The sequence below is a fragment of the Pimephales promelas genome, chromosome 22 (assembly GCF_988280905.1).
Source record: "Pimephales promelas chromosome 22, fPimPro1.hap1.1, whole genome shotgun sequence".
NCBI lineage: Eukaryota > Metazoa > Chordata > Actinopteri > Cypriniformes > Leuciscidae > Pimephales > Pimephales promelas.
The window spans coordinates 23,722,390-23,738,127 of NC_142790.1; the positions used below are offsets into that span (position 1 = coordinate 23,722,390).

The 15,738-nt window shown below is 38.7% G+C and overlaps 2 protein-coding genes across 9 annotated transcripts in view; both read left to right on the forward strand.

Moving 5' to 3' along the window:
• The first annotated feature begins 4,156 nt into the window (after nucleotides 1–4,156).
• On the forward strand, nucleotides 4,157–5,679 carry prmt6 (protein arginine methyltransferase 6). The gene has a single exon (XM_039681263.2). It carries the CDS (start codon nucleotides 4,195–4,197, stop codon nucleotides 5,260–5,262), a length of 1,068 nt encoding a protein of 355 aa, XP_039537197.1. The 5' UTR covers nucleotides 4,157–4,194; the 3' UTR covers nucleotides 5,263–5,679.
• A 3,629-nt stretch (nucleotides 5,680–9,308) lies between these two features.
• Nucleotides 9,309–15,738, forward strand: part of ntng1a (netrin g1a) — a 90,564-nt gene continuing 84,134 nt past the window's right edge. For 2 of the 8 annotated variants that reach the window (XM_039681266.2, XM_039681270.2), the window contains exon 1: nucleotides 11,077–11,836. The gene's annotated coding sequence lies outside the window, so the exon portion shown is untranslated. Of the gene's footprint in view, nucleotides 9,585–11,069; nucleotides 11,837–15,738 lie in introns of those variants that run through there. The other 6 variants (XM_039681269.2, XM_089125479.1, XM_039681267.2 and 3 more) reach the window with 5 other exon arrangements.

Genomic DNA, 15,738 nt, shown 5'->3' on the forward strand with positions numbered 1-15,738 from the left:
TCAAAAACCTGCATTTCTTTTCGACTGAAGAAAGAAAGACATGGACATCTTGGATGACATGGGGGTGAATAAATTATCAGAAAAAGTTTTTTAAAAAGTGAACTACTTTAAAGGTTAATGCTGTAAATAGAATTTGAAAATAATGTAGAGTAGACCTACCACCTAAACCTACTATAAACCTAAAAGATTGTGTTAACAAAATCAAACATCAAACATAAAAAATGCATTTGCGGAAGAAACTATGCCATTTTAGATTAGTATATAGGTGATTTGTTCTAGAAAATTTTTTTGTTATGCTGGTTGAATGTCCCTTCACTTCCTGATAGTTAAGTGGTCTAAACGTATATATATATATATATACGTATATATATATATAATGTTCGTCTAATCATTGTATTCGGTCTGTATTTAATTTTTGGGAGTTTTGCAAAAAAAAAAAAATAAGTAGAGGCATGTTTTTCCCGATAAAAAAGTTTGTTAAAAATACTGCATTTGTACAATATGTACAAATCCTCTCAAAAGAGGTCAAAAAAGAAGAAAACATTATTGTTTTATTTAACTGAAAGAAACATTTTCTCTGACTGTTCGACAGGTTGCTTCCAAAGATTTTAATGTGCTTGCTGTTTCAGATAGGAATCAAATTCGTGCCGGAAGACTGGCACTGCTACAACTGAATCAAACCACCAATACGCTGCAGTGATTGCAACTTCCCCTTCTAGTTTCATCCTTACAGCAGACTTATCACATGTCCTCACCCTTAACTGATCCAACCAAACAAGATTCGGCAGGCGGATTGGAAACAACATGAGCCACCCAGGAAGAATCTGTTTGAGCTGTGTTATCAAATGTTTTCAGGACATCCTTCATTGTCCAAAATGATTTGGTTTCCCGCTGTTACACTCATGCTTGAACAACCAGTCTCTTCCCTTTGCAGAAGCCACCATCTTTCTGCTCTGAAATTATCTCAGGTTTTCCAGACATGTTTCAGGGCCACTGAGCAAAGTCTTTTCCTTCATTGCCAGTCCATCCCCTTCCAATCAGCTCAGAGTCTGTGCTTTAGATGGGCAAACAGTGATGTGCAATTTTAATTAAAACGAGATCAGGTGCCAATGTCTGTGCAAACACAGTTTTCCCCCTCAATCATTTCAGAATGTGTAAAAACATTCACGGGATGTGGAAGTTCTTTGTTATCATTGCAAGGACTCAAAACTACCCAAGGGAGATATTGAAAGAGAGAAACAGAAGGAAATTTGCAAAACAGCACATTTTAATACACTTCTCCTCAACGGGTGGGTTGACACCTAAAAGTGTGTGTGGGGGGTACCTTTATCAACTTTTTAAAAGGATGAGAAAATATTTCCAATACCTTTTGAAGATATCTATAATGTTTTACTTCTATTTGACATATTTACAAGTAAAATAAACAGTCAAAGTTGACAAGAAATTATTGGACGGGGAAACTGACCATTACCTACCAGAATGGAGCCAGGCTTAATGCTAGTTTGCTGAAACAATACCTACATAGCTATTGTGGTTAAAGGAGTAGTTCACTTTAAAAAAAAAAAAAAAACTTTTGCTGATAATTTACTCATCCCCATGTCATCCAAGATGTCCATGTCTTTCTTTCTTCAGTCGAAAAGAAATGAAGGTTTTTGATGAAAACATTCCAGGATTTTCTCCATATAATGGACTTTACTGGTAACCAAACGGTTCAAGGTCCAAATGAGAGTTTCAGTGCAGCTTCAAAGGGCTTTAAACGACACCAGACGATGAATAAGGGTCTTATCTAGCGAAACGATCGGTCATTTAAAAAAATAAATAAAAAAGTTTAAGTTTTATAAGCACAAATGCTCGCCTTGCTCCAGTGTTGTAGTCGAGACCACCTCACTCGAGTCCGAGTCGACACCGAGACCAGAGAGAGTCGAGTCCGAGTCAAGACCGAGTCCAAAGAGAGTCGAGTCTGAGACCAGAGACGGTCGAGTCCGAGTCGAGACCGAGAAGGGTTGATTACCTAATTTACTTTTATTTACTTAGAGAAATCCTTTTTTTTTTCTTTTTTTTTTTTTACTGAATTTACTTAGAGTTTAAAAAAATATGATCAGTTTAGGGTAAAAAGGCCACATAGTAGGTGGTGTTAAAAGTAATTTTATTACAATTTGTCATGCGCAGTTGCGCACTAGAAAATCACCAATCACTGGGCGTGTCAATCAATTTAAAGAAATATTTTATTAACATACATTAATAATCATGAAAAATATTTTTAATTGAACTCGAGTGGACTCGGGAATAATTCCGAGTCCTAAAAAAAAAATGTTCGAGTACGAGTCAATTCCGAGTCCAAATGCACACGAGTCCATGACAAGACCAAGACCATTAAAATATGGTTTCGAGACCGAGTCCGAGATGAGTCCGAGTCTCGAGTACTACAACACTGCCTTGCTCTGTTCTGTGATGAGCGTTTGTGACTCTCCTGTTCGAACTCGTTCATCAAAATGAACAAATCTTTTTTCGAGTCATGACTCGAAGGGTCCAGATAAGACCCTTATTCATCGTCTGGTGTCGTTTAAAGCCCTTTAAAGCTGCACTGCACTCTCATTTGAACCTCGAACCATTTGGTTCCCATTGAAGTCCATTATATGGAGAAAATCCTGGAATGTTTTTCATCAAAAACCTTAATTTCTTTTCGATTGAAGAAAGAAAGACAAGGACATCTTGGATGACATGGGGGCGAGTAAATTATCAGCAAAAGTTTTTTTTTTTTTTTTTTTAAAGTGAACTACTTCTTTAGCTACCTAATAGCCTGTATGACCTTTTGCATAGATGCATCGTTCACAATAAGACCAGTAACGTGCATTAAGAAAGTAAATAGGGTCAATTTTGATTTCATATTCACTTTAAAGTCGCAATGAATCCGAAGAGACAGTTTTTTTCCCTCTGTATTGTTATGCACATTTTTCTATCAAAAAAGAAAAAAATGTAGAGTGGGGACTTGGTTCTATGTATCGGTTATTGATTCGGATTTTCACATGTGGGTGTTTCGCTTAAAAAAGGAGGATGTGCAGTAGTCATTGTACCGTGTAAACATTGTGTAGTCACTACACTTAATGAAATTAAGTTTAGTGACACTCTACTCCATATTTTTTCACCTCAAGCTAAACGGAAAAGTTGCCTGCCTTGCATGTTTATGCATTGTCCTTCTGTGATATTTTAATTTTCTGTTAAAGTAAATCTGTGTAGGTGTCATTTATTAAAAGGTAGATAAAGAATGTGCATCCATGGCCTATGATTTCCTACTCCATGAGTTCAACCTGAGGACAATGCTGAAAAAAAGGGATCTTATAATCCAACTATGAACATTTATCACCATAGATAAAGCAGAAGAAATCATAAAACACACTGTATTTAAGAGGAATAGCCTGCTGTCAGTGTGTAGCCTTTAGCGTGCACGGAGAGAGTGACGGCCCAGGGTGAGGCAGAGCTATTTTATTAAGGTTAAAAGCAGATCATGCTATCCGTCATGGTGGAAAATGCAGTTTGGCTCAGACGGAGCCCTGGTGTTATGTTAGTAGGGCTGCAGCTGGGCACAGTCAGTTTAAACAGCTGTCCCGGAACTTCTGCCAAACGGGCAGACAGCAATGCTAACACTCACTGTAAAAAAATATGAGAATTTATCATGCTTAATCCACTTATTTGTGTGGGCCAGAATGCAGTATTAACTTAAGTACCCCATGGATATGTTGTGATAAACAAGTGCTAGGCTAGTACATTCATCTTGCATATCAGGAATTTCTGATAGATTAGTACAGTTACTTGATGCACTTGTAGCCTATTCAATGTTTCCAGTAGTTTATTTATGAATTGTCTCTTTCCATGTGGTTGTTTTGAAGGGAGATGGCACATTTAACTGTGACAGATTTAAGTGTCACATTATAACTTTTTTTATTTATAGCAAAGAAAGCTACCAAAAATGTGAATAGGGACATGTTATAATATCATTCACTACATTAATTTTTAATGGAAAAAAATGCGTTTTTATTTAACGACATATGTCTACTCATGGGAAGTGTAGTTAATTTTTAAACCAATTGACGTTCTATCCGACGAACAAGGTAACGTTTAAAAACTACACGTCCCATGATGCCTTTCGAGCAGCGTTTCAGAAACGGAAGCTACTTGGGAGAAAATTAAATACGCATGGCAAACTTGGGGAAAATGTCACAGCACGGTACTAAGAAAAGAAAACTAGACCGGAGTACAGAGGATTACATGTACTTTGACAGCTACTCCGATGTCACCATTCACGAAGAGATGATTGCAGACACTGTGCGCACGAACGCGTACAGAATGGGCATTCTTAAAAACAGTAAGTCAATAGAGGGGAAAGTGGTGCTTGATGTGGGAGCCGGTACCGGCGTCTTGAGCTTATTCTGTGCACAAGCGGGTGCCAGGAAGGTTTATGCAGTCGAAGCGAGCTCGATTGCCGATCAGGCTGTGAGAATCGTAAAACTGAATCAGATGGAGGACAGAATAGAAATCATTAAAGCTACACTAGAGACGATCGAACTAGCCGAACAGGTGGACGTGATTGTGAGCGAGTGGATGGGCTACGCGCTCCTCCACGAATCCATGCTGAACTCTGTGATTTATGCCCGGGATAAGTGGCTCAAACCCGGTGGCCTCATATTACCGTCCCGGGCGGATCTTTACATCGCTCCCATAAACGATCTGGTGGTGGAGGGCAGATTGAATTTTTGGAGCACCGTTAAAGGACAGTACGGCGTGGACATGTCCTGCATGACCGACTTTGCCAGGAAGTGCATCATGAACAAAGACATCACTGTGAATCCGGTGACGGTGGAGGATGTGCTCTCCCACCCGTGCAAGTTTGCCGAGCTGGATTTGAACACAGTCACACTCGAGCAGCTCAGAGATGTGAGGGGAGTGTTTCGCTGCCAGTGTTTCGGCTCGTCCTCCATTCACGCCTTGTGCGTGTGGTTCACCGTGACTTTCCCCGCTGAGGAGAAGGCCCTGGTGCTCTCCACATCTCCATTTAAACCAGAGACGCACTGGAAGCAGGCTGTGCTGTATCTGGATGATGCTGTGGATGTGATGCAGGACACTAATGTTGAGGGGGAGATCAGTTTGTATCCCTCAGAGGAGAATTCTAGACACATATGCATCCATGTGGACTATGTGATAGGTGAACAGAAGAAACACTCCAAAACCTTTACTATTCCTGATCAGTATTTAGAAGTTAAATAAAGTGCGGCCGTTACATAGCCTATTTGCAGTTTACCTAGTCAAACAATTAAGGAATGCTGGTTGTTTTTATGGGAATTTGGAATTAACGTATTTTAATAAAGAGTCCTGGATACACTGAAATTCCTATTTTCACGCATAGAATTTAAGTTTATCCAATAGGATCTTCTGTTGGTCTGGCAATGACTCATTAAAATAATTTGTGATTAGCTTGAAATTATGGTTATAAATGATAAATTCCATCAGCATTCCTTTTTTTTTTTGGTTTGTTTGTTTTTGTTTCACACATGACGTACTTTTCACTACGAAATATTCCTTGAAGTTGTATGAAGTGTCTTGGGGGGCGGGGAATCAGGTTTAAACTCCTGTCTTTGGACAGCACATGTGCAAAGTTATGCAAAATAAACATTGTTTGCCTGAGCTCTGTAATGTTGCTTATTGTGTAAAAAAAAAAAAAAATGGAACAGTCATTCCACTATTGTTTGGCCAGTAGTTGAGGACCACAGGAACAACTGGCTATAATCTAACCATTCAGTTTCAAGATAAGGTTTAGGAAAATATTTGCAAATCATATGCTGTGTCCGAAATCTCCACTCAAACCACTACTCCCTACCTCCTGTGTAGGGGGTAGGAAGTAGAGCACTATATAGTGAGCTCACCAGCATAGTATAAACACCACTTTCGGACACTACTCGATCGTCTCTCAGCACCATTGATTGCGTCATTGCCTGTCCGTCTTTTTATGATCAGCACAAAGCATGATGGTATGTAGGGCTTGGGGTAGTGAGTGACCATCCGTTGTACACTACTTTTCAAAATACATTCTGGGATACATTGAGTGGACCATATAGGGTATAAATCATCACTATACTATAGTCATCACTATATAGTGAGTAGTGGGAGATTTCGGACACAGCCATTGAGTTTAGGTTAGATCATTGGTTTTTAGAAATGCTGGTGACCCTTTTTGTCCTTTTGTGCAAAAATATTTTTATTGGTAAATTAAAATATACACTCTAAAAAATGCTGGGTTGTTTTAACCCAACTTTGGGTCAAATATGGACTAACCCAGCCGTTGGGTTAAATTTTTACATTACATTTTTAACCCAACATTTCAGGTTTGTTCATATTTGACCCAAAATTGGGTTAAAACAACCCAGCATTTTTTAGAGTGTACTGCATAGCATGCGTGTGACGTACAACCAAAAAGTATTCTTGACGCTTGATAAACTTATGATTGAGCCAGTCACTTTGACTATTTTGACGTTGTCTTTAATAACTTTTCTGGGCCAGCAAGTTTCAATCCCTTAAAAGCCTATGGAGGAGTGATCCAGCTCTCAGATTGAATCAAAAATATCTTCATTTGTGTTCCGAAGATAAACGAAAGTCCTACTGTGTAATTTTTCACACCTATCCTAGCTATCCTACCCATTAAACATATTTCATGACCAATGGGTACTAAATTTGGCATATTTTTTATTTTATTTTTTTGGCACAAAGAATAATATTGGCATAGAAATATTGGCCGTGTCTGAAATCGCATACTCTCTTATGGTACTTAATTTGAAAGCAATTTCGGGTGCAGCCTAAGGTATTTACTGAAGTGTGTGTACAGGCCATTCAAAGTGATGATCTGAGGGACATTTGTGGCTGTGGAATCCATTCAGAACTAATTTCTCATTTGCTGTGTGTATTAGCTTAAGCTCAATGATCTGCTATGACGCAATCATCATCAGTTTTTAAGCTGTGATTCGGATTACCATTGAATGCATTTTGGATGCAAGAACTTACTAATCCTCAACATCGCAGAGAGTGATTTGTTGCAAAGCAAATTCATTTTCTTTGTATTTATTTGATGTTATGTCACGATTAATTGGAACAATCTGTCATGAACATGCTTTCAGAGCCACGCTTGATTTGATGTATTCCATTTAATACCAATAGATCAAAATATCTTACCATATTTAAGAATTAAATGCATCTAATTAATTGAATCCTGCTATTAATATCTGTTTAGACGGTATGAGCAAATTAAATCAGAGCTGTCTCTGTCTCCTAGACAGCCTCAATGAGTTTCATCCACAAAGGCATATCATTTTATCCAATACATCCCCCTGGTATGCTAATGATGTTACTGTAAATAAACCAGGGGAAATAATTTGCCGCCTACCAGTTACAGTAACCAATATTTTTGATTCGTGAGAAGACATATTGGAAGCATGTTTATTGACTAATCCTAATTTAGAAGACCAGATCCCAAGGCACTAGGCGGATCTTCAATTTGTCATCATTATCATTAGCAGGCCAGTTTGCTTTCATTAACAATGGTGACAAGGTCTCTCATGGTGTGATATTTGCCCTCAAGGCAGTCGATGTAATGAACAGCAGCTAAAAACAAATTAGAATTTTTAGGGATTATTGTGTTGACTGGATTTGGAGGTTTTGTGTGTTTGATGAGATCAGGAACATCATCTGCTGCTGAATATTACCTTTCTATGTCAGTAAACTTAAGAAGAGGCTAGAGGTTATATATAAAAATTTATGATTATGGTGCTCAGTTTTAAATGTGTTGAAAAGATGCTTGTGAATAAGGCTTTGTCACATTTATGGCTTTGTCTTAGAAAATCTCTGTTATGTGACATATTTTCTTTGATTACACACCTATATTTTCCCCCTAAAAGTTATTTTTCACCCCAAATTTGAATTACAATTTTGCTCATCCTTGTGCTGTTACAAACCTTTGTCTTACTTTCTTTTGTTGAACAAAATGAGCAAAGATCAAATCTGGTTTGATTTTTATCCAACTTTCATTGTAAAGTCTTTTATAGGTCACAATAAATCAAAGTGTAACCATATTATTGGAGAATCAGAAGAGGAATTAGTCTACATTTTAACATGATATTGTCTATTTAAGGGTTGAAACATCTTACTTCATAGTGATCTCTCTTTATATTTCTTATCATGTGACAGAAATGCACTGGACGGAACTGATGAAACTCAATACTCTCCTCAGATGTGAGAGACAGTGATGAGCCACATGAGAGGCTGTCATCAATTCTCAAATAACTGAAAGGTATGACAGCACTGAAGGAAACACAGGCGTCATCTCCTATTGGCTGATGCAGTCACGTGATTGCCTGTCCAAGTCAATTGCAGCACCAGTGAGCTATTGAACTTTATGATAGATTTTAAGATGCATGGCTGTGCGGAATATCAAATGGTAAACACACGCGGATGTGAACTGTCTGTGAAAGGAGAAAATCAATTGATTTTTAAAGCATGTGTTTAGGAGGCGTACACCAATTGGTGATATACATTATCTGCTTATAGATGGCCTTAATCTCTAGTTTGTTTGCTGTTGACTTGCATGATGATAAGCAGAAGGCTGTTTGGTATATTTTTGACATGAATTACTCTTCAGTATTGCAGTCACTTTCAATTTTCTTTTATGTAGACAAGCAGCATTTAGGTTTTCATATCAGTGACTTGACCTTTCCTGTCTGAGCTAATGACTGGCCACTTTTAGGTTAAATGGTCCGTGACAGAAAGTGTATCTTATTTCTCCATCACTAATTTAGATGTGCAGCTTTGAGCCAAAGACAAATCTGCTAATTTCATCCTTGCAATAAAACATTTTAATAAAGTAATTCATTTCTTTTGGCATTCATTTAGTTTGAGGAACCCTAAAGGACATAGGCTACAACCTTTAATTTCCAAATATGCACTTATGTGCAAAAAGTCTCTAGACATGACTTGACATTAATGTATGTATGTATATATATATATATCACTATTTTGATTATTTTAATACTGATCATGTGATTATTTTGATATATATATATATATATATATATATATATATTAGTACTTTTTAGATGTAGTATAGAATCACAATAGTGATGATAGTTTTATCACTTTTGTAATGATTTGCGGTAAATATGTGTAATGATCTTTTTCAAGTTGCAGCTACGACCATCTGCCACATCACATGTTGAATGTAATCCCCACCTTCCCAAGACATCTCAACTGTCACATTCACCTCAAAGAAATTAGGCTTCGCCAAAACCTAACACTAAGCCGGAAAAGTGTTTCTCCGCCGTCGAATTTGTTTGCTGAGTTGTTTGACTCGCTGAAGTGCCATTTGTGCCTTCGATTAGACCACCATTCTCCCGGAGCCGAGGACAGGAGTGGTCGCTTCTGAGTTCAGCTCCGCACCTGCGCGTCTCCAAGATGTCCCGATTGAAAGCCGTCAAATATCGTTGTGCAACATGAGATCTCATCGCACTGTTCGGATTGACGCTTTGGATTGAAGCTTTTAAGTGAAGGTGAGGCCAATGAGGACTTTTTATCTCAATGCATGCATGAGTAATGGGTGCTTCTCGCCCAAACTTTTGATGTGCGTAAGGTGTTTTATGGGAATACCGTGGCTTGTCGGCGTTCTTACGCCATAATTTAAATGCAATTTAGGCTACTTAAAACGCTAATACAAAACGAGTTTTATTGTTTAAGGATCCCCCTCCCACCCTAAATGGATGGTTTTTATTCTCCTTCGCCTGCAGTGCGTAAAATCTACCATGCGCTTTTGCGCACTTCTGTCTATTTTTTGTTTATGGCTTTGGCAGTGGACCTTGCTGGTGGTGTAAAAAAATTGTATAAGTTGCAAAATTTCTGTTACCTTACTTTAGATATTACTCATAGGTTAAAAATAAAAGCAATCAAGTTATGTGTATGTCACGCACTGCCAGTGGCAATAATCTACTTTATTGGATCTCCATAAAACGCTTTCTGACAGCAACTAGCCTACATAAATGAGCAGAGCTTGAACTCATTGCCTCTTTATGTGATGAATGATGATCACTAGCTGTTTCTTTTTATCTGTAGTACTCACTGCTCAGTGACGGTCCAGTTGACTTGCAGCGGTCGTTTCTGGAGTATTTTACACACTTTAGAAGATGGTATTTTCATAAATATAATACAGTACAAGTTTTAAATGCATTTATAGTTATTTATATTGATAGGGTGCTTGAACTTGGATACCGTAAATTCAGTTGTTGCTTTGAGGGGGGGACTTTTTACAACAGTTTGGAGACTGGAACATACGCCTGAAAAGAATCAGTATTTTGCAATACATCACTTTACCTTCTCCAAATAGTAATAACTTTAGCTTTTATTGTTTCTTTCTGACTAAATTAATTTCTTTTTGAACTTTATTAGATTTTTTTTTGGACAACTTTGTAGGCGTTACAGCTAAAATCTAAAGCAAGTCGTTCTCCACTTATTATTGCCATATAAGTGTTTTTCGTCGTATAGCGTCGTAAGTGTTTTTTCGTTGCCATAGCCTATAAATAAAATTTTCATTTATTTCTGGTCTGTGTGAGTTAAAGCAATGTTCCATTTCATCCTTGGAATTTTTATATAGATTTTTAGCTCAATTTTAAACTTTTAATAGTTGGCTATGTGAGTAGTTTTTATAGAAAAGCGGCAAGATTTTAGGTATAGGTTACATTTAATTTTCTTTGTTGAATAGATAATGAATTGCAATCATCAAAGATAGAAGCTCTGGCAGTACTATATGCTACCTTTAGGACCCAGTGGATGGCATATCCTTCTTAGTAGCCTATTTACAGTGAAGAGATCCCAACATCAGACTCAAATTTGTAACTATCTGTAAAACCATCTCCTTCACCATTTGTTCGAATAAAAAAAGGGGACTGTTTTCTGTCCCGTTTGTGTCTTTGCTGAAGTCCCATCTGAGTTTTAAACTGCTGAGACGAGAGAGGGAGAGAGAGAGAGAGTGAGAGGATAAGCAGAAAACAGCGAGGGTTGAGTGGATGTGTAAAAGCAGAGTGTGTGTGTGGAGTGTCCAAGTGCGTAATCTTCCCCAGCCATCATTTCCCACCGAACACTAGCGGAATATGCGCGTTAGGAAATGCGCGTGAGGATATACTCGGGGCGCGCGGGTCTAATCGTTGCGATACGTGTCTCGCTCACGACCAAAACGTCGAGGAGATAGTGAAAATCTCTCAAAAAGAACAATTTTCGTTATCCCCTCAAACAAGAAGGGAATCTCTTTTTTGGGGACATAGGGCGGTTGAAAAAAGCCGTCGGGAGGAAAGGACACTCGGCTATTCAAAGTTTAGTGAGGACGGTTATTTGTTCTGATGTGATTGCCATGATGCTCACATAAGAAAACACGATGAAGGAGGTAAAATTGAGGGATTGATGAGTTTATACTGTTTGGGACACACGCAGAGGTTGAATTTATGGTCATTTTGTTGGCACTGATAACATTTCCTTTGAAGTTCAGAAAAATGAATGCTTCAGTAACGTCTCGCACTAGAAAGATGTGGCACGCGTCTTAAGGGAAGATTGACGTGCCTCCAGACACCTTCAGTCGCTGTTTAGTCAGCCCGTTTAGATAGGGTGGAGGTGGGGGGAGATTCCGTTTTCCCCGAACTCATCACATTAAGATTAACAAGCCGTCTTTAAGAGTAGCCATCCTCTGTGGTCATTCATGAACTTGTTGAACACCCAGTCCTCCGCGGGACCCTTCCTATCGAGAGTGAATGTCAATGACGTGAGTATTCCCCTTCCTTGTTAAGTTTAGTTTGGCTTGTGAGAATATTTGTCCGTTTACCACACATTTGTTAACTTATGGGATTTTAGTAATGTTGTTTAGCTGCAGCTTTAACTTTTCACAGCTTTCATTCAGAATAGTTGTATTTTATTGCCTATTATTTTAACCTGATAATGCTTGCAAGCTCTACTGTAACCTTGAAAAGGTTATATTTGTGACAAGTTGAAAATGTATGCGAACTGAATATGATTTCATCACCTTGGAGAGTGGACTTTTCTTTTGAGAAAATGCGAATGGAAGCGCCCCCTTGCGGTTGACATGCTTTTATTGTTCATGTCAGGCACGGTAAACTCTTATAAGAACTGAGGTATACCTGCTATGCCTTAATTTGTGTTAACTTGTCGAAGTAGGCAACTTTGTTCAATAGAAAACTCGATCAAACTCGATAGGACCTCATTTACACAGTACTACTGTTTCGATAGTGGTTAGCAAATGCTCATGGAGTGCGATTAGTGTAATGTCAATTTCTAGTTTATTTTGCATTTAAATTTACTTGAAACCTCAAACTGAATGAATAATTAAAACTTTAGTTTTTATTTGTGTGTCCTTGTTCTCCCGTAACTGATTCAGGTGGTTTGTTATGGATTTTAAGTTAGTTTCAGTGTACTAGATTAAATCTGAACTAGTTGAAATGGAATGCTTATAGAACTTGACTGATGACATGCATTCCTATTTAAACAGAATTGTCATAAATGTGTTATGCTGCCTATATACATTCATATACATTTAAAATGTTTTTGCTAGATGGATGGATGACTAGATAGATTCTGACATAAAACATAATTGTTTTTTTTTTCTTTTTTAAATAATCAGTGCATGTTATCTTTACAATCTACTTTTATTTAGCCTTAATTTAAGCAAAAATGCACCGGGTAGAGGTTGTGTTTGAGTCATGCTTTGTTGCAAAATATTTGTATGGTGAGTGGGGGAATTGTATCAATCATCATCATCATCAGGCGTTTATGACATCTCAGATTTAGCAGAATCACTCATGTAAGTATACGGAATGAGGAAATAATAGCACGCACTTGTGCATTGAGCTTTAGTTCAGTGCAAAATTATTCTCAACATTCCAAGATAATGATTTCAAGCCTCGTTCTCCAGTGGGATATTTTGAGCAGTCTGACATATCGCGACGAAAAGTGAATGCCACAGCAGCCTTTTAGGAAAAGTATATTTAATAATGCATAACATGTTCCGATGTCGCAGCAAAGTGTGCGCTCGGTGGGGGCAGAGGGGGATTGTAGGGGAGAAGGTCTGTGACAACACAAGCCTTATAGGGGCTTTTGTGTGCGGAGATTGAAAAACAAACCCCTGAAGCTAAGCTGCACAACACAAATGGCATTGGTAGAGTCGAGAGTCGCCCTGTCAAGCGTCCTGCGCCTTCACACATGAACAGAAAGTGACAGAACATGGCGAGGAGAGAGAAAGAACGAGGGAATGAAGAGCAAGAGAGGGAGAAGTCAAGCCAGGCTTAGCAGCTGTGCTAAGGGAGATCCCTTTCTTCCGAGGCCAGGGACCTGTCTATTGCAGAAAATCAGATTGCATTATGGGATAGGACGTCTGCCAGGTCCAATAGCTCTCATGAAATGTAGACAAACCTGTGCTTTGATTTTGCCTTCTACTGACAGACTGAGTCACATGCAGCCATCATCATGCATTCTGCTTGCAATTGCCACACATTATACGATGAAAGGAATATCTCTGATACCTGAATATTAGAAGAGGTGACATGGCTGGTTGTGCTGTGGTGGTTAAGTCTGGATTAGAGTAGAGATCATCAGACTCTGTGGGTGTATGTGTTGGGCTGTCATGTTTAGGGAAAACATACTCACTCCCTGCTGCACTGAATGTTTATTTATGAGACCTGTCATATTGGCAGGCTGTTTATGGTAGAATCACTGATCCCGTGCAGGCGGGCGCTGAAATCCCAAGAGTGCAGATCTCGTCGAGCGCTGAACCTCCCTCTATCACAGGCCGAGACGTGAATGGCAGAAAGAGAAATGTGGCGACGAGAAAAGGATTTTGGGATACAAGATGGAGGCTGGTTTATAGAATTTGATATTTAATGAAATTAAAAGCAGACGTGTATTCTGGCATGTATAGTTTAGCAGGTCATCCTTTATGAGCACCTCTGAGGCTTAGACATGCAGGCATGCTTCAATGGTCCAGGGGACAAGATCGAAGTGGACACCAGAAAAAGGAGGGGTGTGTTCACGTAACACAGTCTCATCCCAAATCGTCATATAACTGACGTTTTGGGACGTATTTTGACCATACGTCAATATCCGCCTTTTTAGGGCCCCCTTAAACGTCGGTAGATGGCGATCCCGGGCCGTCATACAACTGACGCTTTACCTTTAACGTCAGTTAGGTGACGGGTTAGGTTTAGGGTTAAGTTTAGGTATGGGGTAGAGTTAGGATCCCATAACCTCATCTACCGACGTTTAAGGGGGCCCTAAAAAGGCGAATATTGACGTATGGTCAAAAGACGTCCCAAAACGTCAGTTATATGACGATTTGGGATGAGACCGGGTTGGTTCACGGAGCCTCAACAAGTCCTTTATGGTCATATGAAATCAGTGAATGATCAGTTTAAATGTAATATTAACATGCACAGTAGCTTACTGGTGAAACTCTCATTCTTAAACACAAATTCAGCTGAGTGAAGGGATGCATGTTTGTCATTTGGCTCTGGTTTGTTGACTGCTGCTACACCTGTGGGGGGAAAGCAAATTAATTTCTGTATTCGATATGAAGAGAAATTAGATTTTGCTATATCAAGTCTTTTTGAAAGTTTGGCTAAAGTTTATAAAACAAAAAAACACTTTAATCCAGAGTAAAGAAAGAAAAAAGAAAAAGTGTGAATATAAGCAATTTAGTGACAAAATTATAAAAGTCCCTGAATATTTTTTTTAAAGAAGTAAACAGTAAAAAAAAAAAAAAAATGAAAGAAAAAGACGTGGCCATGGAATGCAGCATGCACTTAGAATATTTCAAGGTTTGCTAAATAATATGTAATTATTTTATCAACATTGGTGTCACATTCTTCCTGTTGGAACAGCAAAAATCACCAGTAATCACTAATATTTCTTGCAAAACATTTTTTTTTTTTCAAATTATAAAATCACTCTTAAATTGCTTGCTGAATAGGCTTCATGCACAGCTACACTATTTCCTGAACGTTAGCCAGCTCCTTGTTTTCTGTCTGCCATTATTAGACAAACTTGATTCATTCCAGTGTGCCTGATTATTGTTGTTGTGTCTACTGAGGTCAGACACACCTGGATTAATCAGTTTGTCCAAATAATGGAAGACAGGAAAGCTGGCCGAAGTTCATGAAGTAGTGGAGCTGTGCATAAAGCCAATTGCTTGTTTTCACAGCAGTATCTATTTTTTAGCTTCTTTTCCCCTCCCATGCTAAACCAGCAGATAATGAATATGAATTTGACTGCTCTGTAATGGTGGGATTAAACAATGAGATGTTGTGATGATGTTTGAGATAATGTTTGTGAATCTCCTCATCAGGGTCCCATGTTAAATCCCATGTCCCCCTGCCTCAAATCACCCCGCTCCGTGTCATAATGCATCCTCCACTCTGCGCCAGCCACATCACCGGAGGCAGCGCAGAATAATTAAGAGGACTCGTATATGGATCATGGAAAGTGATAACAAGCGGGCTTGTGTGATCTTTAATGTGCCCTAGACACTTATCCTCCCTGTATCTCTAATGGCTCATTACACTGTCCTCTTTTCCTCCCTCGTCTTTCTCCCTCAGTGCCTCGTTCCTGTACGTTTGGATTTTGTGCCTATGCTATGGAGAGCTACATGCCAAAAGTTCG